Consider the following 26,277-nt stretch of genomic DNA (forward strand, 5'->3'; position numbering starts at 1 on the left):
CCTAGGTTATATTAATTCCTTATACGGGGTCTTCATCAGGACGTGTGCAGAAGAGGGAAGGAGTAACAAGGGGCGATACTGTCTGAAAAATTAAAAAACACGAATCAGGATAGTATATTTGAGGTCATCATCTTACTAGACATTATGACCAATACAATCATTGGGTAGAGTTTACCATGGGGTCTGGGCCAAAGTCAGGCCTCAGAGACATGGAAAAAGAGTAAGACACAACCAGTGGTCAAAGTCAAACTCATCCATATTCAATAGTCCAGAGGAAAGATTACTCAGTATAGTATAGATCAAGATAAAAAAAAGGGGGGGGGGGGTTTGTCTTACAAGATTAAATGCTAGGGTATAAGTCACATCGGCCTCAGTTATCATACTAGTTGAAAATGGCTTGGAAAATGGCTCAGGCAACAAATACCTCAAAGGCCAATAATGCAATGTATAAATCACTTACATTGGATACACAGGTGGGGGGCGTTCAAATTGGCACCTAAGGCGTCGTAAAAGATGAGAACTGTATTGGTCACTGTGCATTTGGAAGATCAAAACAGAACATATTGGTGACATGCCACAGCAGTAATTAATTATCTCAACGTTTATTTACTGGGCATCAAAGTTGGATGGCATACCTCTAAAGTAATGTAGAAACCCATTTACATGGTCTCGCACTGAAAAGTTGCATATAAAGTAGCCAGTTCTGCGTATGATAAATTTCAGCGGCGTTTAAATCACGAAAACTCGGGTCGCACGATGGAGCTTTGATTAAGGGGAGTACCCCTGTCCCCGAATCCTAAATGGAAAAGGCGACTATTTAAAAGAGAAACTAAAGACTGCAGGCGCTATTTTGCAATTACATTTCAGGAAAAAGAGGGGGGCAGGGCCACTTACAGTTTATTCGAAGGCTCAACTCCATCAAAAGATATTACGTGAAGTAGCCATTTCTGTTAACAATAAACTTCAGCAGTGATGAAATCCACCATCTAGGTTGCGTGTTGCAACTGTGGGTTAAAGGAGTGCCAGTGTCCCGACTCCTAGGTGAGGGAAACGGCTATTTAGAGATGCGTGGGGTCACTAAAAGCTGCAATTGCAGAATTTACAATACAGTAAAAGGGGTTCAGAGCCACTTACAATTTGTTCGGAGACTCGTCTCTTTCAAAGAAATTCCCCTGGGTTAGCCCATTTCTAGTTTTTCGAACATCAGCGACGGGTGAAGCAAACCACTCCAATCGAGCGCTGGAGCTGTTGTTAACAAAACTCCCAGTATGACCGAATCCTGAATGGATAAAAACGGCTCAGTCAGGGACGCGTAAAATCATTTATGGAGATGCAGAGGCTGATTAATACATGCATTCCGGGAAAAAAAACACTTACACTTTACTGGGCAGCTCGTCTCTGTCAACTCCGTGAGAGAACTACGCGAAGTTGGGGGCGGGGCTCAAATTTTAGTAACTTTTCAAGGACATGAAAGAGTTACTAGTTACTTTGGAAAGTCTGCACTATCGGCTTGATAAGAGGCGGGCTGATGCTACAACACCTCTTACTGAAAAACATAAAAGAGTTACTGAGTGAAACCTGTTACTAGATTGTGAAACAAAAACAGCATAAATACGATACCTCTCATCATTATTTCATTCACAGTAAAAATAGTGGTGACACATGTAGTGCGCTCGGGCAACTCTCACACAGGAGGTTGGACACGAGTCATGAGGTGACCCAGCGAAGTGGATCTCAATTCCAAAGATATTTTTTTATTACATAAATCAATAATAAAATATTGTTGAAACACCATATGGCAATTGTACACTGTTCAAGCATGAGTCTCTAAAAGGGCCACTTACTTATATACTGACATATATCATATGTTAACATATATAACCCGCTAGGGCAGCTCTCACAAAGGGGATTAATTTCAGTTCAAATGGCATTGGGTACATGGGCAATGATAATGTACGCCAACTCGTGCACTTCTCTAGCATGAGAGTGTAGACGAGTCCAACATGCCATTTGTCTTGTCAGTTAAAAGTATGTTATGTGGCTATGTTGAAACACTAAATAGTGTGGAGTAGCTGAGTGGCAACAAGGTATGGAATATAAATTAGCCAAGTGCCGCTAATTGTGACAGGCTACTGTCCTGTTCATTTAGTCCATTCTTTATGGAGTCCAAAAGGGACATCCATTTGGATTCGCGTGTGTTCAGGATTGTCAATAGGTTACCGCCTCTTCTCCCTAAAGATACCTTCTCAATGACAAACCATTTTAAATCAGACACTACATGTCCCGCCTTTTCCCAATGTTCCACTAAAGGTGCTCCCAACACTTTGCATCGTAGTCTACTACAATGGGAGGAAATGCGGGATTTGATTTTTTGTTGTGTTTGTCCAACATATACGTGACTACATGGACATTGAATGATATAAATTACACAAGTCGAATTGCAATTAGTGTAATGTTTTAGGGTGTAGACACGTCCACCATATGCAAATGTCTTTGTCTGAATAGTAGTGTCACATGCCGTGCATGTGCCACTTCTATGATGTCCAACAAGCGGAGGTAAGTTCCATAGGGTAGTAAGGGTCGGTTGACCTACTGGTTCCAAATAGGAGTGGACCACCAAGTCCCTTATGTTTTTGGCCCTTTTGAAGGAGTGAAGTGGAAGGTCCGGTTGTTGAATCTCATCAGCCACCATGAACCAGTTCTTATTGATAATTTGTTTGATCTCATTGCTTCGTGTTGAGAAGGAGGTGACACAGATGAGACGTTCCTGCTCAGTTGAATTGATGGTTTCAGGGTTCAGCAAGCTCTCACGAGGGTTATACCAGGCCCGTTTTCGGGCCCGTCTTACCATTCGTTTTGGGTATCCACGGGCAACCAGACGCTCATACAGGGTCTCCGATTCTTTGATATAGTTAGCTCGAGTGGAGCAATTTCTTCTGATCCTCAAAAACTGTCCCACCAGCAGATTGTCTTTGAAACCTCGGGGTGGTGACTCCCATACTGCAACAGGGAGTTTCTTTCAGTAGGTTTCCTGAAAAGTGTGGTCTGTAAGTGATCCTTATCCACATAAATCAAGATATCAAGAAATGGAATAGTTTCATTGCTGGATTCCATTGTAAATTGAATGTGCGGATTTCTAAGATTGAGCCAATCATAAAATTCTGTCAATTGTTCTTTGCTGCCATTCCAGATACATAGGACGTCGTCAATATATCTGACCCATAGGGCCAGACAGACTTGGAAGGGGCTATTGGGTGAAAAAATGTGTTGTTGCTCAAAGTGGTCCATAAACATAATGGCCAGATTTGGGGCAAAGGTAGCCCCCATGGCTACCCCCTTGGTCTGCACGTAGAAATCCTCCTGAAAGATGAAAAAATGTTCTTTCATGGCAATACTTAGCAGTTCGAGTATGAAAGCTGTGGGAACTTGGACAGGAGCTGGTCTTTTATCCAGAACCTCTCTTATTACATCTAAAGCATCCTGTTGGGGAATGCTAGTGTAAAGCGATATAATATCACATGTTACTAAAAGTAAGCTGGTTGGATCAAAGGGTCGCTCATCTATCAGATTTATAGTTTGAGTAGTATCACGGAGATAGGCCCTGGTATTGCACTTAATACCAGGGCCTATCTCCGTGGGTGCTACCTTTGCCCCAAATCTGGCCATTATTTTTATGGACCACTTTGAGCAACAACACATTTTTTCACCCAATAACCCCTTCCAAGTCTGTCTGGCCCTCTGGGTCAGATATATTGACGACGTCCTATGTATCGGGAATGGCAGCAAAGAACAATTGACAGAATTTTATGGTTGGCTCAATCTTAGAAATCCGCACATTCAATTTACAATGGAATCCAGCAATGAAACTATTCCATTTCTTGATATCTTGATTTATGTGGATAAGGATCACTTACAGACCACTCTTTTCAGGAAACCTACTGAAAGAAACTCCCTGTTGCAGTATGGGAGTCACCACCCCCGAGGTCTCAAAGACAATCTGCCGGTGGGACAGTTTTTGAGGATCAGAAGAAATTGCTCCACTCGAGCTAACTATATCAAAGAATCGGAGACCCTGTATGAGCGTCTGGTTGCCCGTGGATACCCAAAACGAATGGTAAGACGGGCCCGAAAACGGGCCTGGTATAACCCTCGTGAGAGCTTGCTGAACCCTGAAACCATCAATTCAACTGAGCAGGAACGTCTCATCTGTGTCACCTCCTTCTCAACACGAAGCAATGAGATCAAACAAATTATCAATAAGAACTGGTTCATGGTGGTTGATGAGATTCAACAACCGGACCTTCCACTTCACTCCTTCAAAAGGGCCAAAAACATAAGGGACTTGGTGGTCCACTCCTATTTGGAACCAGTAGGTCAACCGACCCTTACTACCCTATGGAACTTACCTCCGCTTGTTGGACATCATAGATGTGGCATATGCACGGCATGTGACACTACTATTCAGACAAAGACATTTGCTTATGGTGGACGTGTCTACACCCTAAAACATTACACTAATTGCAATTCAACTTGTGTAATTTATATCATTCAATGTCCATGTAGTCACGTATATGTTGGACAAACACAACAAAAAATCAAATCCCGCATTTCCTCCCATTGTAGTAGACTACGATGCAAAGTGTTGGGAGCACCTTTAGTGGAACATTGGGAAAAGGCGGGACATGTAGTGTCTGATTTAAAATGGTTTGTCATTGAGAAGGTATCTTTAGGGAGAAGAGCCGGTAACCTATTGACAATCCTGAACACACGCGAATCCAAATGGATGTCCCTTTTGGACTCCATAAAGAATGGACTAAATGAACAGGACAGTAGCCTGTCACAATTAGCGGCGCTTGGCTAATTTATATTCCATACCTTGTTGCCACTCAGCTACTCCACACTATTTAGTGTTTCAACATAGCCACATAACATACTTTTAACTGACAAGACAAATGGCATGTTGGACTCGTCTACACTCTCATGCTAGAGAAGTGCACGAGTTGGCGTACATTATCATTGCCCATGTACCCAATGCCATTTGAACTGAAATTAATCCCCTTTGTGAGAGCTGCCCTAGCGGGTTATATATGTTAACATATGATATATGTCAGTATATAAGTAAGAGGCCCTTTTAGAGACTCATGCTTGAACAGTGTACAATTGTCATATGGTGTTTCAACAATATTTTATTATTGATTTATGTAATAACAAAAATGTCTTTGGAATTGAGATCCACTTCGCTGGGTCACCTCATGACTCGTGTCCAACCTCCTGTGTGAGAGTTGCCCGAGCGCACTACATGTGTCACCACTATTTTTACTGTGAATAAAATAATGATGAGAGGTATCATATTTATGCTGTTTTTGTTTCACAATCTAGTAACAGGTTTCACTCAGTAACTCTTTTATGTTTTTCAGTAAGAGGTGTTGTAGCATCAGCCCGCCTCTTATCAAGCCGATAGTGCAGACTTTCCAAAGTAACTAGTAACTCTTTCATGTCCTTGAAAAGTTACTAAAATTTGAGCCCCGCCCCCAACTTCACGTAGTTCTCTCACGGAGTTGACAGAGACGAGCTGCCCAGTAAAGTGTAAGTGGTTTTTTCCCCGGAATGCATGTATTAATCAGCCTCTGCATCTCCATAAATGATTTTACGCGTCCCTGACTGAGCCGTTTTTATCCATTCAGGATTCGGTCATACTGGGAGTTTTGTTAGCAACAGCTCCAGCGCTCGATAGGATTGGTTTGCTTCACCCGTCGCTGATGTTCGAAAAACTAGAAATGGGCTAACCCAGGGGAATTTCTTTGAAAGAGACGAGTCTCCGAACAAATTGTAAGTGGCTCTGAACCCCTTTTACTGTATTGTAAATTCTGCAATTGCAGCTTTTAGTGACCCCACGCATCTCTAAATAGCCGTTTCCCTCACCTAGGAGTCGGGACACTGGCACTCCTTTAACCCACAGTTGCAACACGCAACCTAGATGGTGGATTTCATCACTGCTGAAGTTTATTGTTAACAGAAATGGCTACTTCACGTAATATCTTTTGATGGAGTTGAGCCTTCGAATAAACTGTAAGTGGCCCTGCCCCCCTCTTTTTCCTGAAATGTAATTGCAAAATAGCGCCGGCAATCTTTAGTTTCTCTTTTAAATAGTCGCCTTTTCCATTTAGGATTCGGGGACAGGGGTACTCCCCTTAATCAAAGCTCCATTGTGCGACCCAAGTTTTCTTGATTTAAACGCCGCTGAAATTTATCATACGCAGAACTGGCTACTTTATATGCAACTTTCCAGTGCGAGACCATGTAAATGGGTTTCTACATTACTTTAGAGGTATGCCATCCAACTTTGATGCCCAGTAAATAAACGTTGAGATAATTAATTACTGCTGTGGCATGTCACCAATATGTTCTGTTTTGATCTTCCAAATGCACAGTGACCAATACAGTTCTCATCGTTTACGACGCCTTAGGTGCCAATTTGAACGCCTCCCACCTGTGTATCCAATGTAAGTGATTTATACATTGCATTATTGGCCTTTGAGGTATTTGTTGCCTGATCCATTTTCCAAGCCATTTTCAACTAGTATGATAACTGAGGCCGATGTGACTTATACCCTAGCATTTAATCTTGTAAGACAAACCCCCCCTTTTTTATCTTGATATATACTATACTGAGTAATCTTTCCTCTGGACTATTGAATATGGATGAGTTTGGCTTTGACCACTGGTTGAGTCTTACTCTTTTTCCATGTCTCTGAGGCCTGACTTTGGCCCAGACCCCATGGTAAACTCTACCCAATGATTGTATTGGTCATAATGTCTAGTAAGATGATGACCTCAAATATACTATCCTGATTCGTGTTTTTTAATTTTTTAGACAGTATCGCCCCTTGTTACTCCTTCCCTCTTCTGCACACATCCTGATGAAGACCCCGTATAAGGAATTAATGTAACCTACGGCTAGGGGTCGAAACGTCGATGGCCTTTCTTCCTTAGACCTCCGGCACATGCCCCTGATTTTCTGAAATTGTATATGTGTCCGTTGAATGTCCACAATATTAGTTGTTCAGTGGATGCCAAAATTGAGGCTCTATGTATCAGATTTGTTTTGACTTTGAATCGCAAACTGTAATAATTCGTAATTCTTTATGACTGTGTGTATCTTCTTTCCGACTTGACACTACCCTGAGCACTTTCTTCCCTCCCCTCTTTTCCTCCCCCCATTGGGGCTATTGATGAGATATGAATTTTTCTATATTGATTGTAAACCGGTATTGTCAAATAAAGGACAATACTCGCGACTAATTTGATTCATTTCTCTTGATTATTGGTTGTGTTACTTAATGTCAGTGTGTGTTGCACATAACACGTTCTTCATGTTTCTAGTGAGGCCTGGGTTACCCATTTTACTGGTATTTCTAATCGTCCAATAGTAGGAGTGGCATCCACTAAAAGCAAGGAGCAGCCGTTACAGCCCTTTTTACACTTGGATATTACAATACAGGAAGTGGTGTGGGCCCTGAAGGAAAGCAAAGGGGGTAAAGCCCAGGGCCCAGATGGGGTTCCAGTAGATGTATTTAAGAACAATGTTGTTTTATGGGCGCCAATTTTAACCAGGGTTTTTAACATGGCTGCAGAGACAATTAGTCCCCCTACTTGTGGTGCGTCTCTTATAGTTCCCATCCACAAGAAGGGCAATAAATCAGATTCCAAAAATTGCATGCTGTTCTCATTGCTAGATTCATCTGTTAAAGTGATGAGCAAAGACCTGCTTAAAAGACTAGAAGAATGGCCCTGGGACTTCTCAATACTTTCACCAGCCCAGTTTGGTTTTGGGAAAGGCCTGGGGACCATCGACCAGTGTGTGAATCTCGATCTGCTTATAGGCAAGTACACCCCTGCCAAAGGTGAAAGATGATATCTTTGTTTTCCTGACTTGAGCAGCGCTTTTGATCTAGTAGACCACTTTATTCTCTGGACCACTTTGCTCGACATGGAAGAACCCAGGTCAATTATCTGTTTCCTGGCTAGACTGCACGAGAACATGGAGAGCAATTTTTGTTTTGGAGGCCATGGGGAATGCATCAGCAATTTGCAGTCAAACATGAAATACGGCAAGGCTGTGTATTAGCCCCTCTTTTATTTTCCTTATTTATTAATGAGGTGAATCCCCTGCTCATTCAACTCCTTTAGTCCATCCCCTGCTCATTCAACTCCTTTAGTGAACTGACCCCGGACCTAGCACTGTCTTTGCTATACAACGTTAAGTCTGGTTCCCCTTTGGACCCAGTCCCGGCAAAAGTCATGGGCATTCTTGCCCCTATTCTAGTAAACCCGCTTCTTTCCATCTGGAATTCCTCCCTGTTACGCGGTCAGTTCCCCTCAGTGTGGAAACAGGCTAGGCTAATCCCCATTTTGAAAAAACCTGGTGCTGACCCCTCGCAATTTGGCAACTATCGGCCCATATCGCTCCTGCCCAAACCTGCCAAGATACTGGAGAAAGTGGTACAGAAACAGCTGGCGCAGTATCTAGATTCTAATCAGCTTTTACACAACTCCCAGTCCGGCTTTAGAACCGGCTACAGCACTGAGACGGCGCTGCTAGAAGTCTCTGAGATCATCAGGGAATCAGTGGATAGAGGCGAGGAGGCCATGTTGGTCCTCCTCGACCTATCCGCTGCATTTGATACTGTATCCCATGATATACTTGCCACCCGTTTACAACAGCTAGGGGTCGGTGGCACAGTGCTGGCCTGGACCAAATCTTTCCTGTCCAGTCGGTCTCAGAGGGTTACGATGCACCCATTTGAATCTGAGGACAAACCCCTCCTGTGCGGAGTGCCCCAAGGTTCTGCCTTAAGCCCGTTATTGTTTAATGCCTACGTGGCCCCTCTTGCCAAGGTAGTGGAGTCCTGGGGCGTCAGGGTGGTCTCTTATGCTGACGATACTCAGCTTGTTTTTTCATTTAGAGACCATTCTGACTCCCTCTTTTCCAACTTTAGAAACTGCCTTGGCAATATTTGCACTTGGACGTCAGCCAATCATCTTGCCCTCAATACTGACAAAACGGAGGTTCTCTTTTTCAGCAAGAAATCTCCTCCCCCTGCAATTCTATGGTGGCCTACCGATTTGAATCCTCCACCCACTCCAGTACAGGCTGCCCGCAACCTTGGCTTCACCTGTGACAACTCTCTGTCTGGAAGCGCCCAAGTCAACAAAGTTACGGGGGCTTGTTTTTCCAAATTGCGCATGATCAGGAAGATTTTCCCCTACCTCCCTCAATCATCTCGCAAAACAGTTGTCCAGGCACTTATCACCACTCATCTAGACTATGCTAATAGTCTATATGCAGGTGCTCCCCTATACCTAATTGACCGTCTGCAAATTGTCCAGAACGCGGCAGCTCGGCTCATTGGTAATATTCCTGCCCGCACCTCGGTCAGAGCCTACCGGGATGAGCTTCACTGGCTCCCTATAGCCCGACGCATCGACTTTAAAATTCTGACCCTGACATTCCGTGCAATTCATGGAATTGGCCCGCTCTATCTGAGAAAACGCCTCAAGATTTCTTCCTCAGTTAGACATCTGAGATCCAACAGTCTTCGTCTACTGATGGTGCCTAGATTTAGGCTTTCTCGAAGTGGCGGTAGAACTTTCACCGTCACTGCTGCCAAACTCTGGAACAGCCTTCTTCTTGACCTCAGGTTCACTGAATCCGAGCCAGCCTTTCGACGCAAACTTAAAACCTGGTTGTTTACTAAACGTTAGGTCTTCAGTATTTTTTATCTCCCTCAGCTGGATTTGACCCTGGTTACTCTCTTTGGAGACACTCAGGTAATCTTAGCGCTGGGACACCTCCGCCGGAGGTAGCCGTGCGCTTTACAAGCTTCTAAATAAATAAATAAATCTTATCTTACAAACAGTGTACACAGATGTCCCCCAAGTGGCTGGGCGCACCACCCCAGTACTATTGTACACAGATGATACGGTCCTGCTCCCTTTGGGGACTTTATTGCCACCTTGAAATTGGTTATGAATAAAAGTAAAATCTATACAGTGGTTTGCGAGCCTAGGGTTAAAAAACGTTGAGCCTCTTTTAAGGACAAGTCACCTGTGACTACTGTTGATTCATTCTGCTACCTGGACATCACTTTCTCTGGTAATGGTTTGTGGACTCGTGAAATTACCAATCTCAGGAGCAAAATGGACACAAGTACCAATAGTATTTTCAGATTTTAAGCCAAGCTGGGTTCTAGGCTTGTCAAGGAGATGGAGGGTTTCATCCACTGCAACATATGGGGCTGGTGTGTGGGGCCACTACCGTTGTAAAGCATTGCAGACTAAGGTAAGTGGTTTTCTCAAACGACTTCTTAGGCTGCTCATTTCGGCTTCATATGAGATTACTCACAGAGGAGTAGTGCTCCAGCACCTCACAGATATAGTCACATCACGCCCCATATTGGTATGGCACTCGATATGGTCCAAAGAAGAAAATAGTTTTACAAAAGCAATTATACAAGACTGTTTTACCTTGGATAATGTCATGAAAATCCCCTGACTAAGTTATACTAATTCTGTGTATAGTAAATTGTTTAATATGCCAGTCCTGACTAACCCCCTACAGGGGTTATCACTTAGCAAGTTGTCTATTAAAGACATTTTTATGAATAATAGGAGCGAAATCCAGCTTCCTAATGAAAGCCGGAAATCAACTGTTATGTTTTATTTAACACTTACCTTAGAAGCTAGCTGTCAGGATTATCTAATTTATATCCCCAATGTTATGCACCATTTTGTCTTAGTCCGATTCAGATTGGGAATTGTTCACCATTTATTTGCCTTTCCCACAATGAAAACCTGCCCAACGGATGGGTTCCCTTGCACTAGCGACGGACGGAATAAATAGAGCACTGTGCACTTTATGCTGTTTTGTGACTTTTATTCTGGTTTTAGAAGTTACTTATTTAAAACCACTTTTGCTTGCATACGGCAATGGATCACATCTTGCTGCATTAAAATATTTGTCTGAACCTAATGATGCCAGGGTCTGCCTCAATGTGGCGCTTTTCATTATACATGCACTTAATATACATAAAAGTATAAAAGTATAATTGTTCCAATATAGCGCTGAGCCCATGATGATTTTACGAAACTGTAGTGCTTTTTTAAATTGATATTTTATGTGTTCTTGTAATGTGTTTAACTTTGACCCCCTGTTGTTTAACAAGTGCAATTTGATATTGCTTTTTATCTGACATTATCATTTGCAACGTAATTTGTTTTTATGCATACTTTTGTGGTTGTTTTTATACACACCAAATAAAGTTAATTGAATTGAATTGATATACTATTGTGTATCTGTAAATGACATACTGTTGTGTATTTGCAAATTAGATACTATTCTGTATTTGTAAATGAGATAATGTTGTGTATTTGTAAATGAGATACCATTGAGTATTTGCAAATTAGATAATATTGTGTAGTAAATGGGAAATTATTGTGTATTTTTAAATGGAATACTAGGAATGCGAGGAAATATTGGCTCCTTCCACTGATTAGAAACTTGGGTTGCCGGGAGTATGCCCCAATGTATAGAATTTTAAAAACTGATGTTACAGGCCCAACTGTGTTTGCACTAGCAACATTTCTTACTAATGTCTGGCACACTCGCACCCGTATTTTGAAGATGCAGGCTCCCTCTTAATTTTAAGATTCATAGTTCTTAAGGCATTTTAGCAATATGTAATCCCAAGGTTTTATACTGTTTAAGTGTGTATTGATTGATTATACATGTTGATTTTACTGTGATTGTATATGTTTTACTGTTTATCTTTTATGGCCAATGGCCGAAATAAAGATTGGAATAATAAAAAAAATGGAATACTATTGTATATTTGTAAATGAGATACCATTTTGTATTTGTAAATGCGATAATATTGTGTTTTGTAAATGGGTAACTGTCATGTATTTGTAAATGATATAATGCTTATTTCTAAATAAACTACTGTTGTGTATTAGTAAATGAGATACTGTTGTATATTTGTAAATGAGAGAGTAGTGTGTATTTGTAAATGGGATACAATTGTGTATTTGTAAAGGGGATACTATTGTGTATTTATTAATGAGATGCCATTGTATATTTGTAAATGGGACACTGTTGTGTATTCGTAAATAAGACATTGTGTATTTGTAAATGAAATACTATTGTGTATTTGTAAATCAGGTACCATTATGTATTTGCAAAGGAGATAACATTGTTTATTTGTTAATAGGATAATATTGTGTATTTGTAAATGGGATACTATTGTGTATTTGTACAAGTCATTCAGGTACCAGTCTGGAGTCCGCTAACAGCTTTTGAAAACCTATCACATGTTTACAATGGTAAATGTTATCAAGCTGCGCTGTTTAAGGACTGTTACCCTCTGCTCAGTGTCATCCCATTTAAAGATTAGAGGGTTTAGAAGTGTGAGCGCTGCTGTGAGAGGCGTGGCATCAGCCATTTGTGCTGCCTACCTACCACAACTGAGCAGAGGGAGGTTGAGAGGACTTAAACGGTGCTGTGAGATGCCTGCCACTCGCTGCTTGACATGACATGCTTCAAACACTGAGAGGGGACTGAGAGGAGTGTGTGTCGGGACTCAGGCAGTGCTACTCACATTTCTCCATCTCCATTTCCAGTCCAATAGGGGCATAATATAGGTCCTTTCAGCAGGTGCGGTGTGGGGGCACAGGCTTCCCCACACTGGAAAGAGCCATGCTAGCCACCACTGTAGTGAGTGAGACTGCTGTAAGAGTCAACAGGTTCAAGCCATGAACAACAGGTGCTATTTAGCTACTGCCTTTACTTTGCTAGTGCGGGATGCATATAGGAAGAAAAAAAAGTTAAAAAATGTAATGTTTTCAGTGTTGGAAATGTAGAACTGCCCGGAAGGAAATGCATCTCTGTGTCCCTCTGGGAAACGGTGCATTGGAATGCAGAAACAAACAGATAATAGATTGGATAGGTGGCCAGGCGGGAAGAAGCCAATACAACAGTTTGATATTGCCTCCCTCCATTAGCGTCTAGGCAAAATTGAAGAAGCAGTGGTTTGTTTCCCAGCAAGACTGCAGGAAACTGAAACAAGAATTGCACAGCTGGAGGATCAGATGAGCAACATGTTTGTGAAAGCAAACAAAGTGGCAAAAAGTAAAATCTTTTTGGGGAACAAACTTGAGGAGTTAGAGATTCACTCTCGGAGATTAAATCTTCAAATAGTAGAGGTTCCCAAAGAGATCGAAGGATCTCAAACTCTCCATTCGGCCGACACGTTTATAAAACAAAAAGTTATACCTGAATTTTACGGGGATCTAAAGATCACAAGGGTACACTGAGTTCCCGCTCACCTTCTTCTGAATTCAAAGATATCACAAACAATCCTGCTGAATTTTGCTGATTTTCGTGTCAAAAAGAGAGTCCTGGCAAAGGCGATAGAGCAAAGACAATTTTCTGTTCATGAGACTACTAAATGTTGCATATTCTCTAACATGTCAGCAGCGGCAGCGCGTAGGCAGAAGGAATTTGTGAAGATGTTGTATCTGTTTAAAGCGCAGGGCACCCAGGCCTCAATCGCACAACAATCAAAACTTTGTGTTCTTGTGAAGGGGAAGTTTCATCTTTTTTCAAACTTAGAAGATGCCCAGGGGTTACTAAAAGACATTTCTATTACAAGTTGATAATGATTTGTGCTTATAGTATAGAGGTTTAAGTTTCTTCATCATTGGGGGTAGGTACTGTCGCCATGGGTGTATTTCCACGACACCCACTAGGTTCATAAGGAGGGCTGAAATGTGGCTAGCATGGCTAGTGGGGTTTCCCACATTTTGGGGGGTGGGGTTCTGGTTCTGGGAGGGGGGTGGGGATGTCTTGTAGGGTTTTCAGCAGAGAAAAGAGCAGAAGCAGAGGGAGCAAAAGGCAGAGAAAACAGGATTTTGCATTTGAGTGGATACCACATTTTTTAAGAAATAGAAATTGCTAATAGGTGTAGTATTTTGTCAGTCAATGTAAATGGAATGCTTAGTAATATGTCGGGCTTATTAGATGGCTTGCCTCCTTTTCACCCCAAGTCTTGTTTCTTCAAGTAACTCATCTGCAGTCTAATTCACCTAAGCTCTATTTACCGAGGACATTATCTCATGCCTTTTTTGTATCCGCAGGATTAGCAGTGAGAGGGGTAGCCATCTATTTTTCTAGAAATTTGCCTTGGGAATTTGGACAAAATCGCAGGGATCCACAGGGGAGATGGTTATGGGTAGCTGCGAGATTGAATGGGAGAATTTAACATTTTGTAAATGACTATGGCCCGGTTATGGACGACGCCTCGGACTTGAACAAGATCAATGAAGTACTCATCGGTGTCCCTGGTCAGATTGTTATTGGGGGGATTTTAACTATATACAGGATCTAAAAAGGATACTTCAAATAAAAAAAACAACAACAATTGAAACCAATAACTAAAAGACTCTTTTAAGCTATTAGTTATGACTACCAATTAGTAGATCCTTGGCGAAATGCCAACCCCGACAAGAACTTTTATACATGCCACTCTATTCAATATCAGACTGCATCTTGCATAGATTTCTTCTAAACATCTAGATCTCTCAACATTCTAAAGACAGACATTGGGACTAACTTCTTCTCTGATCATTCGTATATCCAGCTTGAATTTGAGATTGGCAAGGCAAGAGGGGGGCAATCCAGGTGGCAGATGGATAGTGTCCTCTTCCAGGATTAAAAATGGGTGGAGGGTTTTAGAATATGGATCCTATAATATTTGAGGATCAACGAGTAGAGGGTGGAGACGGAGGAGCCTTTCGCGATCTAGGTAGGGTTTCAAGGCAGCGGCGTGAGGACAAATTTTCTTTTTCTCGGCCGCCCAGTCGAGAGCCTGACGAACAAAAATAGCTAACCTACAGCTCACTGTGAAAAGGGTCACGGGCTTCGAGAACTGCGTGATGTTCACATCAGCTCGAGAAGGCTAAAAAGGGTCTGAGGGAATTTTTTTTAATTGAAGAGATTAGTAGTTCCCAAACCTATCAACAACGGGTATATGTGGACAGCCAAATGGTTGCCAAACTGTTAGCTAACTCTACAAAAAATAGAAAAGAGGAAGCTCTAATCTCGAAGGTGATAGACCCCAAGAACGAAATCGAAGTTTCAAATAGTGACGAGATTGCTCCGGTTTTTATGTAACATTACCAACAGCTCTATACTACGGAATATATGGTCGGGTAGGCAATATACAGGAATATTATAATAACGTAAATCTCCCAAGACTATCCATCCCCTTGGCAGACAAGCTAAAATCAGATTCAGAAAGCTCAGAAGTGTTGGCCGCTGAAAAATCTATGGCCGGAGCTAAATCGTGTGGTGAGGATAGGCTCCCTATAGAATTATATAAGGTATTTGCAAAAGAATTTATTTTACCCTTGATGAAACTCTTCAATCATATTGGAAATGGCGGACAGGTGCCCTCATCTTTTAAAGAGGTGGTTATTGTTTGCTTTGTGAAGAAGGATAAGAATTCAAAATATGTTAATTCCTATAGGCCCATTAGTCTCCTCAATGAGGATTATAAGATCCTAATGAAAGCTTGGGCGCAGCGTTTTTCAACCGTTGCGCAGGAAATAATTCATATAGATCAGGCTGGGTTTGTAAAAGTTCTATGTCAGCAAAAACCTAATTTTTAATACAGATGTTGGATTACTGCAAAACTAACCTAATCCTGGGTTGCATTATGAATCTTGACGCTGAAAAAGCTTTTGACCTGGTAAATTGGAACACTGTTTCTTTCTCTTGGCAGGTTCGGCGTCCCTCCCCAGGTCATTTTAATGCTCACAATATTTACTAGGAGCTCCATGCTCACGTAGTAATAAATACAAAACGGGTGGGTATAGTTAAAATACATCGGGTGACAAGACAAGGGTAACCGCTCTCCCTTTGCTGTTTATGTTCTTTATAGAACCATTGGCATTAGAATGCAGAATAATTCTGCAATCATGCTCCAATCTTGGGCATGGCCAAACTAAAGCTATTCGCAGACGGCATAATTTTATATCTGAAACTCACTAACCAGAATTTGGAACTGGCTATGAGGGAATTTAGTAAATGCAAGTTAATTGGGGGTTATAAAATTAATCAAATTAACACAGAAAATCTAATGTTGAATACTGATGTAAATCCCCTTCCTGCCAATCTAAAGTTGCAAGCAGCAAAACCCGACCCCATAAGATACTTGGGGATCTATGTCTCTGATCAATACCAACAGTTATATAAGTTTAACTATATAAGAATGCAGGACAAAATCAAGAATTTACTGGATTGGTGGCTACTACTCCCTTTAACCTTAGTAGGACGCTTATCTCTTATAAAGATGTTGATACTTCTGCTACTCATCTTACTTTTTATTAATACACCTATGAAAATCAATATTGGTTCTTTCAAAGAATTAGAAACTATGTTCGGACAGTTTTTCTGGGGAAAAAAGACACCAAGGGTTAAGCTTGCATCATTACAATTAACTATTGAACAGGGTGGGCTGTCTCTACCGCACGCACGGACATACTACGATACTGCTTTTTTAGACTCAATAGCTCGCTTACTGGTTCTTAATGGGTCAAAAGACTATTTGTTTATGGATAAATTGGAGCAGGAAGCCGGATCTCAGACCCCGATATTTTTAAAAACCTCCAAACTTCTGAAAAAAACAAGATATAAGACGTTGAAGGACTATTCCATCAGACTCAATCTTTTTTTAAAGGGGGCGGGCTCCTCTGGGCACAATATCTTAATTTGCGGGAATGCAAGAATCTCGGCCTTCCAATTCAATCTTGCCATTTAAAAATTGGAAGGCTTGTGGTTTACTAGAGCTAAGACATTTCTTAATACAGAATAGGGTAATAACTTGGGAAGAGGTTCTGTCGAGGAGTAGAGACCAGAGGAAGCCATCTTTTTTATGTATTTACAGATTGCTCACTTTTTAAATACGCAGAATTTTTTTCTTTGTGTACTGACCAAACTTGTGACAGCTCTTTTTGGAGCATAGTTAAGAGGAGTGGGGAATTGGTATAGTCTGCTGCATAACTCAGGCCAATCCCTGCTGGTAGAACTAAACAATTAAACAAATCTAATTTGATATACTGACTGAGGTTAAGGCATACGTTTGTCTTCCAAATAATGATGGTGCAAAGTCAATGCTGGTAAATGTAATTTTATCAATGATTTGTTGCACATTACCAAGCTTCTAACAAAAAACAGGAATGCCCCAATAGCTCACAACCATCCAACTGAATTATATGCAGGTATATATGTACATATATGGCATTTTGAAAGCTCAAACCTCACCAAAAGACAGCAGAGCGCTGTACATGGTCACAGACAAGCATTAAGTGAAGGAGAAAGAGGAGAGGAAGTTGGGTTGTGGGCAGTTAAGGCAGTGGATTAAGCCAAGCAAAACATAGAGCACCCATGCCAGTTTCCATTCCTATTCCTTTATGAAATCTGAAGCAGGCTGCTGAGCTGCTGTTGGTGCTTTTCTAAATCAAACCCACTAATCAATAAGGTGACAAAGTGTTCCCCATGACCCCTCCGCTCCCCTAACTGGAAGCATAGACGACCTCTTGGATGGTGACAACTTTGACACCAGGGCAAAGAACTGGTAGGTTGGAGCCCAGAGCTCTGCACAGTCCAAAAGGACGTAGGCATGGCCTGGTCTCCTGGAGGCTTAGGCAAGCCTATGAACACATAAAGAGAATGAGTGGGCAGTGACCCATCCATTCATGTTACCAAAGACAGGAGTGAAAGACTTAGCACAGATGGACTCTTCACTTCTACTCTACCTACAATAACTGAGCAGCAGAAATGCATAGGAGGCAAAATGGTTTTGGAACACTTAAGCAAGTCTGGGTGATGGCTCTTCTCAATGATGTAACTTGGAAGAGGAACTCTCTTTAAAGGTATCGTCCACAAAGGAATCTTTTTCAGAGTCTCATGGGTTGTGTGACTAGTCCAGGGTATTTGAAGGTTAATGTGTCTGATGGCCGCTTTAGCAAAAGAGGAGCAGGCTCATGTCTTGCACATACACAGTTCCCTGCGCACACTCTAACTGTATGATTAGGTTACGGGGAGACACAGAGCGGCAGGTAAAATTATTGCTTCATGTCTTGTGTGTACTGCCTCTGGGATACTTCAAGGCCCCAGTTAGAATGAGTGCAATGTTATATTATAATAACCTTCACAGAGACCCGCAGATCCCCCCACCCGCAGTGCCAGGGCATAGGATGCCCATTGGAAGATTCTTACAATGTGGTGTTTATCACAAAGTAACTGTCAGTGCATGAGACTAACTTTTGAAGGAAGTCAGGAGTGTGCCATTGTGTCTATCTCCCTACACTGTCTCTCCATTCCTCTTCATAGGGAGTATATTGAGGTAGAAGAGATGCCATGCAGTACATCTCCCTAGGCCTTCATGCCACTGCGAATCATGCCACTGCGATTCTCCAATTTGAACTGAGCAGCTCTTCTAACTCTCAGAGAGAGGTGAGAGAAAGTTATTGTATTACATCACTACTTTTTGCACATAGGAGGGAGTCTCCTGAGTGTTTTTCATATGTAGAAGTCATGACATTTTCAAAGGGTTTCACTGGCAGGTGGCGAGTGCTGATTGTGTCTGAGGTAGTTTGGATCAGGTTAGTGACTTTTTCAATTTTATTCCATTACAGGCCTCACAATTGCTTTGCCCTGGGCTTTCCACTTGAGGTCTGATGCTTGTTGCTCTGCATTTCTGTGCTACTATATGCCTAAATGCCAACGTTTTGACTTTGTATATCAGAGACATTTAGGAGCTCAGTTGTGCAACACACTTATGAATTTCAACTACACTGGGTACATTTACAGCAAAACATATACAACAAATATGTGTTCATTGATTGAAATCATTCATTCATTGAGAAATGTATAGATCCCTCTGGTGTCCACTAGGTGTCTTGGCACTATTCAACTACTGACAGATTGACTAGAGAAGAGCAATGAATTGAGTGTTTATGAAACTTCTTAATGCGGGTTGTACACTGATTGAAGGTGGCAAGGCGTTGCATTGTTTAGGGGCTCGATATGTGTGATAAAATGTGAAATTTTGCAAAATTAACCCTCAGATATCTCACTTAAAACATAACATGACAGCATACCTCACATTCAAAAGTCACAAAAATTCCAAGGAAATTCTGAACTGAGGAGCTGTTCCCAGCTCCCTGCCCAGCAGTCGGAGCTTGCTGATTGACTCTCTAGCTCCCAAGCAACCCTGAGCCCTCCCCTCACACCTGCCCAGGCCCCTTAATGTTGGTTGGGTGAACCCTGAGATATTTATCTCCATTTTGTGCGCTGCAGCTTCCCTGTGCCACACATTGCAGTGAACCAAGGACCAGAAGGTGGTAAGAGGACAGATTTTGTGCTGTCTATTTGCTGAAACTTAGAGTAGAGGAAAAGCGATTTTCCTCTACTTGTGGCTGCCACCTTTTCACCTGTTTTGCTTGTGGGCTTTATAGTTTAAAATTGAAGATTTGCCTGACCATAATTGCCTCAATTTCTCTATTGCATTGTGGGCTTTGTAGTTAAAAACCTGTTGTTTTGCACCTGCCATTGATTGCTTCAATTTCACTTGTGTGTTGGCTCTTTTAGTTTAAAATCTGTTGTTTAACACCTGCCTGGTGATACCTGATTTTCCCTCCCAGTTTCCCCCCTAATCTGTGCTCAGACATGTGTTTAAGCAATTCACTCAAGCTCCCTTTTGGCTTAGAAAGTGAGTGAATCAAGAGTACTCCCCCACGTAACAGACATAATATAGCTCAGAGGTGAAGCAGAGTGTACTTTGAGACTACAGGAATCTGCTCTTAGTGTTAAAACTGTGTTTGAAAAGTGATTGTAGCACTTGTTATTTGGCCAGTAGAGCGAGTTGTTTAACATATTTAATTATTTTTATTTAAATTACTTCCCACCCTATTCCCCTATAAACTCACAACCCACAACAGAAAATAAATTAATATAATTAACATAATTATCAATTAACCAATTAATTAAAATTGATTAGCAATTTAATTTTAATTATTTACCAATAAATAATTAATCAACAATTAATTAAAAATGAATGCCAATAAATAAATTAACATATTTAAATAATTATAATTAAATTACTTCCCACCCTATTCCCCTATAAACCCACAACCCGCTACAAAAAATAAATTAATATAATTAACATAATTATCAATGAATCAAATAATTAAAACGAATTATTTACCAATTAATAAATATTTAACAATTAATTCAAAATAATACCAATAAATAAATTAACATATTTAATTAATTATATTTAAATTACTTCCCACCCTATTTCCCTATAAGCCACAACCCGCTACTGATTTATATTACGCAAAAATAAAATTCCATAAAATAAAATTAATTATTTAAAATAAATTATAAATTAAATATACACTTTTCACACATATAGTAACATAAAAAACACTTTAAAAAATTAATATTAACTTAGTTACCTCTAATTCGATATTTTTGTAGTCCATATTCTGTCCAGTCTATATTGTGTCCATTCTGTATTTTTGAATCGATATTAATGTAAATCGATATAAAAAACTCTATGTTTTGACTGTTTACCGTAAATATACTGCATATCCATCTGTATATAAGCGCTTATTTGGAATATAGATGTGTACCTACATATGAGTATTGCTTTTTATAGACGTGTATGATAATTATGTTTTAAGGATATAGATATTCGTTACTTCTGCTTAACAAATGGTATATTATTTATAGTTGCATTATTTTATGTTAAAAATGTATATAGGTGACTGCATCAATAAGTAAATCTTTTATCATAACTATTTATGTACAATTGCTTCACTATTGAATTAGAAAAAAATCACTTAACTTACAGCAACACTTGAAAGTCTGAGTTTATTAAATATAACTTTAATCTACATATATTACCTTCCTTATACATATATACCTTCCATATACTTATGTATTTTTATGTTTATTACTTTGCTTCTATTTCAGCATATCCAGGGCACTACCCTATATCTCTCGCACTATATCCTCTACCTCCACCCTGACTCATCTTAAACCTTATTCTACTACTCTTTCCAATGCACTACTCTATTTCTCACCCTATACCTTTCTCAATATATCCTCTACCTCACTATCTGACTCATCTCAAACCCCAGTCTACTACTCTTTGCAATGCACTACTCTATTTCACTCCCTACACCAGTCTAAATATATCCTCTACCTCCACTCTATCACTCATCCCAAACCCCATACCACTTCTTTGATCTACAAACAACCCATTCTAGGCTTTTTCCTTCACTACCCCTCCTTGCTTCATCTCATAACTCTACTCTTCAGATCTCCAAAACAAGCCTTTCTAAACCCTTCCCTCTGACTCTTCCCCCTCCCTTTATTCATCCCAAACCATTTCCTACTGCTATGAACTCAAAAAAAAAAAAAACTTTCTAGAACCTTCCCTCTTCTAGCCCTCCACAATTCCTTTTCAATCCTAATAACAGACTAATATGTCCACCTCTCAAATTCATTTCATATTTCCTCTATACTAATTAACCACTAATCCTGTTTGGGTTCCATTCTAGCGTGCTACCCACCGAAAAGCACTTCAACACCTCATCAGGGGTAGCAAGCGTTATATAAATGCAAACTCTTCCCTCTTCTATCCCTCCACTATCCTTTTTCAATCAAAATAACAGACTAACATGTCCACCGCTCCAAATTAATTTCCTATTTCCCAACACTGATTCACCGCTAATCCTTTTTGGGTTCTGCAATAGCACTCTACTTACCGAAAAATGCTTCAAGACCCCATCAGGGGTAGCAAGGGCTAAATAAATGCTATCCCTCCACTATCCTTTTCAATCCAAATAACAGACTAACATGAACACCGCTCAGATTAAGTTCATATTTCCCAATACCTATTCACCACTAATCCTTTTTAAAGTTTGGAGTAGCGTGCCACTCACCCAAAAAAGTGCAGCAACGCCTTGCCAGGCTTAGTTATTGCTACATAATTGCAATTACAATTACAATTACAAATTGTTAACAAGGGGCTGCTGGTTAGTTCTTCCTTAGCACTGTCATTTGGTTGATAGTGTGGGTGAGGGGTGGGACTTCAGTTTCAGATGATCAAAGTGAGGTATTTTCAAGGTCAGAACCTCACTTTGGTTTGTCCTTGATTACTAAAAATATTGCTAACAGTCAAGTGCAGAAGCATCACACTTAATTGTGCCCTTGATGTGAGTGCTCCAGTTTGGAGAAAACATCAGAACTACCTGCTGTGAGATGCATTACTTTCCAAAAAGGCTGTGTGGAGAGTAGTTTGAGAACATTTGAAGAGAACCACCCCAAACTGGTTCAAGAGTTTGAGAAAGTATATCCACACGTCATATCTAGAAAACCACTTCCAAGTTCTTCATGACCAAGACATACAGTGCTCTGTAGAGTCCTCAAAGGGTTGCTGTGTGACCATGGCTGGTGTGTACCTCATTAGAAGCCTCACAAAGGAGATTGTATATCTGATAGCTTGTGTCTACCTAATGCCTTGAAGCATTCCTGTCTACTGACAGAAGGAAGGAGTCTGCCTGGTGCTCCAGGCGGAAAGACTGTTCGGTAGAACAAGCTCAGCTAGTTCCTGGTTGAAGAAACCCCAGATAAAGCTGTCTCCCTGAGAGAGAAAAGCCAGGAGCACCCCATGCTACAGTGAGTCTCTCCCCGCTGTTCTCGCGCAGTGTTCACAGGGAAATAGGAACCCCGAACGTTTCAGTTAGAAAGCACCCATCGAAACCTTTACTCAGATTTGCGTGAATCCATAAAAGCACATTATAAAGCACAATATCACATTTCTTCGAGTAGCATTAGTGGAAGGTTACAGAAGATTTCCAATCGGTATAAGACACATGCATAATCTTTCAATTATAAAATGATCATATGATCCTAAAAAACTCTGAGGGACATCAACTAAATTGCATCATTTTCTCATCATATAGGGGAGATAAAAGACTATAAAGGTTCTTTTTAAAATCTAGACACGTCCTCCTATCTATGTTTACAGTATTCAATTCTGGGCCTGGTCATACAGTTTTAATAGGAGGGAACCCATTCATATCTCTTTTTTATTATCAATTATGTTCTTACAAAGTTCGGAACTGTCCAATCAACTTCCATATTTACCAGCCCCTGATGATAGGTCAAACCCTCCCGGTGAGTTTTAAGGTCTGATTTCTGCATTACAGGTTTTAAAAACTCACGCCTAGGAACATCATATAGGGGTCAAAAACAAAATAAAATGACACATACTTTGTGTGGTTATTTAGTGACACTGACATTGCGGTAAGTCGCATGACCAAGTACATTGTAGAGGGAAAGCTGCCAAAAAATGAATCTTACAAAGTCTAACAAATGATAAATAACAGCGATATGTTGGGTTTGATACCCAGGATAAATATGCTTATATCTCATTGGTTGACAAAAGCGGAAAATATCCTATAATTGCAGACATAGATTGTACTTTTAGGAATCTTTCTTTTGACCAATAATTTAGGCCTAGTTCTTCATGACATCTCAAACTGGGTGCACGTGGGGACGGGGCCCGTTACTGCACAAAAACAATCCTGCATGCAACACAGGCACCCTAGTGCCACGGTGCAAGGCTGCCTGCGTTGGCGCTAGGCAGCCAAGAGGGGGCGGCGCAATGGAAAGGACAGGAATGCGCTGTATTGCCTCAAATACGTCACATTCTTGCACTTTCTCTGTCGTGCAGGTGACTTGTGGCACTGCGTCACAAGCTGATAGTGAGCCCCCAGGTGTGATAAGGTGTGCACTTGTCCCAATTTACAGAACCACCTTTTTCGGGGCCAATATCCTCTGCCTGACGTGTCACCCCTGAACGGGATGTCATTGAGGTGACAAGCCTTAATAAACTTACTCCGAACATGTTGCTGGGTGTTAATGTTCCTTTCCTCTCATTAAGGGGCAAGCAATTAACTGCATTTACCTCCCTCGCGTAGGGCATTAAGAGCTATAAACTTGATAAGCAGAGGGTCATTTTATTTCATTATACCCCACTTTTAAAATACCCAGACTAGAGGTGTGTTTGCGATAGCGTCATCAGTAATCAATATCAAGTTATGTTCTGGCCTTGAGACCTGCAGTTTATGGGATGCGGGGGTGGGGGGCGGAGTCATTTGTAAATCCACTAATTTGAACACTAACTCCCATTCTCAATGGAGTGCATCCGGTTTGCCGTGCGCCACTAGCAGCAGCTTACAGATGGGGGTACCTGTTCATACAAGGTACATTACACATAACCCCCCCTTGACTAACAGGGTCACAATAAGTTGCAAAATCGCACAAGATATGCTGTATTAGTTCTATTATTGTTAGCACCGGAGTTATTTGCACACTTGTAAACCACTGGCTCCCACGGGTTCGATTAGCCGCCTCGCTCCGTTTGATACGGGTCCTATTCTTACCTGCTAAGGCTCTGATTGTGCGTCCTGGGACCCCGCTGTCCGCAGGGCCGGGTCCATGGAGGTCCTGACCGGCAGTGATGGAGGGCAGGAGAAGCAGCAGCAGCAGCGAAGGAGAGAACGCTGCGGCCATCATCCATCCACACTCTCCATCCCTCAGTGGCCTCAGACTCTGCACAAGATCACCGGAAACGGACAACTCCGCTGAGCTCGTGCAGTTATTACATAAGAGCTCTGCTTCGTGCGGTGCGGTTATTACATAAGAGCTCTGCTCTTACACTCAATGCTCCTGCAGCGAGCTCTGGGGTACCATACACCCTGCCGTGATCAGACCGGAGATGTAATATATAAGGACATCTTGAGCCACATCGGACAACTTATGACATGGAATTAGGCAAAAAACACACTATAAAAATAATCATCCCTGCTACGCCACGAGGCCACCATTCCTGCTTTTCATTGGAGGAAAGATCCGGATGACAAGCTGTATAAGAAGTGGTGCAATCTGTAACAATATTTGCACAAGACATTCACAGGGACGCAGGGAAACATGTCCAGAAACTGCTTCTGTTTGCAGGGCCAGTCAGCCAGTCAATAACACTTTTATTTGATTTTGTTAAAAATCATAAAAGAGTGGATAAAACACATACAAATTGGTTAAAAAATGGGGTTTAAAAAGGTGCAAAAGATTGAGGAGCAATGCTGTCATGTACGGATTCATCATCAATAGTTAATACACAGAGTATGCATTTGTAATCGGTGCAATTTTGAGCGATGCAAGGCGATGCAGTGAGCAAGGAATCGGGAAATAATATCAGTAAACGAGAAAGGTCCAAGCAGCCTTGTCGAAACCACTCCGGTCCATTCATTTGTGATGTCTAATTCTGTGGCTGCCATTTTCCAGAACTTAATGGCTTTCCAAGATAGTTCAATTGACCGGCCTCCAAGGCATTGTATGACTGCGGTTCTGCATGTCCTTAGTTGATTTTTTCTCAAAAGCTCGGGAAGGACAATTTTCCGAATTTCTAAAAGTGAGAAGGCGTAAAAGACTCTCTTCTCCTTGTCTGCACAACCGGCATTCTTTTGTTAGCCACACGGGCTTCCATTTTGGGGTTAAATCCTCCCCCCATCGGTGCAGCTTTACAACTCCTTCCATGCCCCACTGCCCCGACATACTCTGTCCTCCCTCCTGGCAGGGTTTGTGGGGCCCCTCATCCCAAGGAGGCCTCAAACTACATATCCGGTGCACCCCAGGGGCACCCTTGGGGCCCATGACATTAGAGAGACTCTCTTCATGCCCCTCTTGCCCTCTTTACACTGCTGGGGGCAGCAGTACAGTGTATTGGGGTGCAGTTGATGCTTACTGGTGCCCCTTCTAACTTCACTCCAGGGCTTGTACAAATGGGTACCTATGTGCACTTTTATATTGAATGGAAATGTTTACAAACATTGGGGGAGTTCACATAGGAGAGTCTATAAGCACAAACCTCCGTACATATAGATTTTCACCTACACCTGGCGATTTTTCCCATCATTATTAGGAGAACGTGTCTCCATCCCCTTAAATGAGCGGGAGGAGAGACTTGTGCTAATAAATTTGCCACTGTAGTGATACAAGTAATGATACAAGTAATTCATTTACAAGTGTATTTCAGGTAGGCCTGGGCGGAGAAATTCACTCCGCACGCAGACTTTGCG

General features: G+C 41.4%; 1 protein-coding gene across 1 annotated transcript in view; it reads right to left on the reverse strand.

Annotated features, from left to right (window-relative positions):
* LOC147726127 (complement factor H-like) overlaps nt 1-24,715 on the reverse strand; it is a 124,449-nt gene extending 99,734 nt beyond the window's left edge. The window contains exon 1 of the mRNA XM_086962885.1: nt 24,583-24,715. Coding sequence (XP_086819011.1) covers nt 24,583-24,715 — 133 coding nt within the window. The remainder of the gene's footprint in view (nt 1-24,582) is intronic.
* Between the last annotated feature and the right edge of the window lie 1,562 nt (nt 24,716-26,277).

This window comes from Lissotriton vulgaris, chromosome 3_1, assembly GCF_964263255.1.
Source record: "Lissotriton vulgaris chromosome 3_1, aLisVul1.2, whole genome shotgun sequence".
Taxonomy (NCBI): Eukaryota; Metazoa; Chordata; class Amphibia; order Caudata; family Salamandridae; genus Lissotriton; species Lissotriton vulgaris.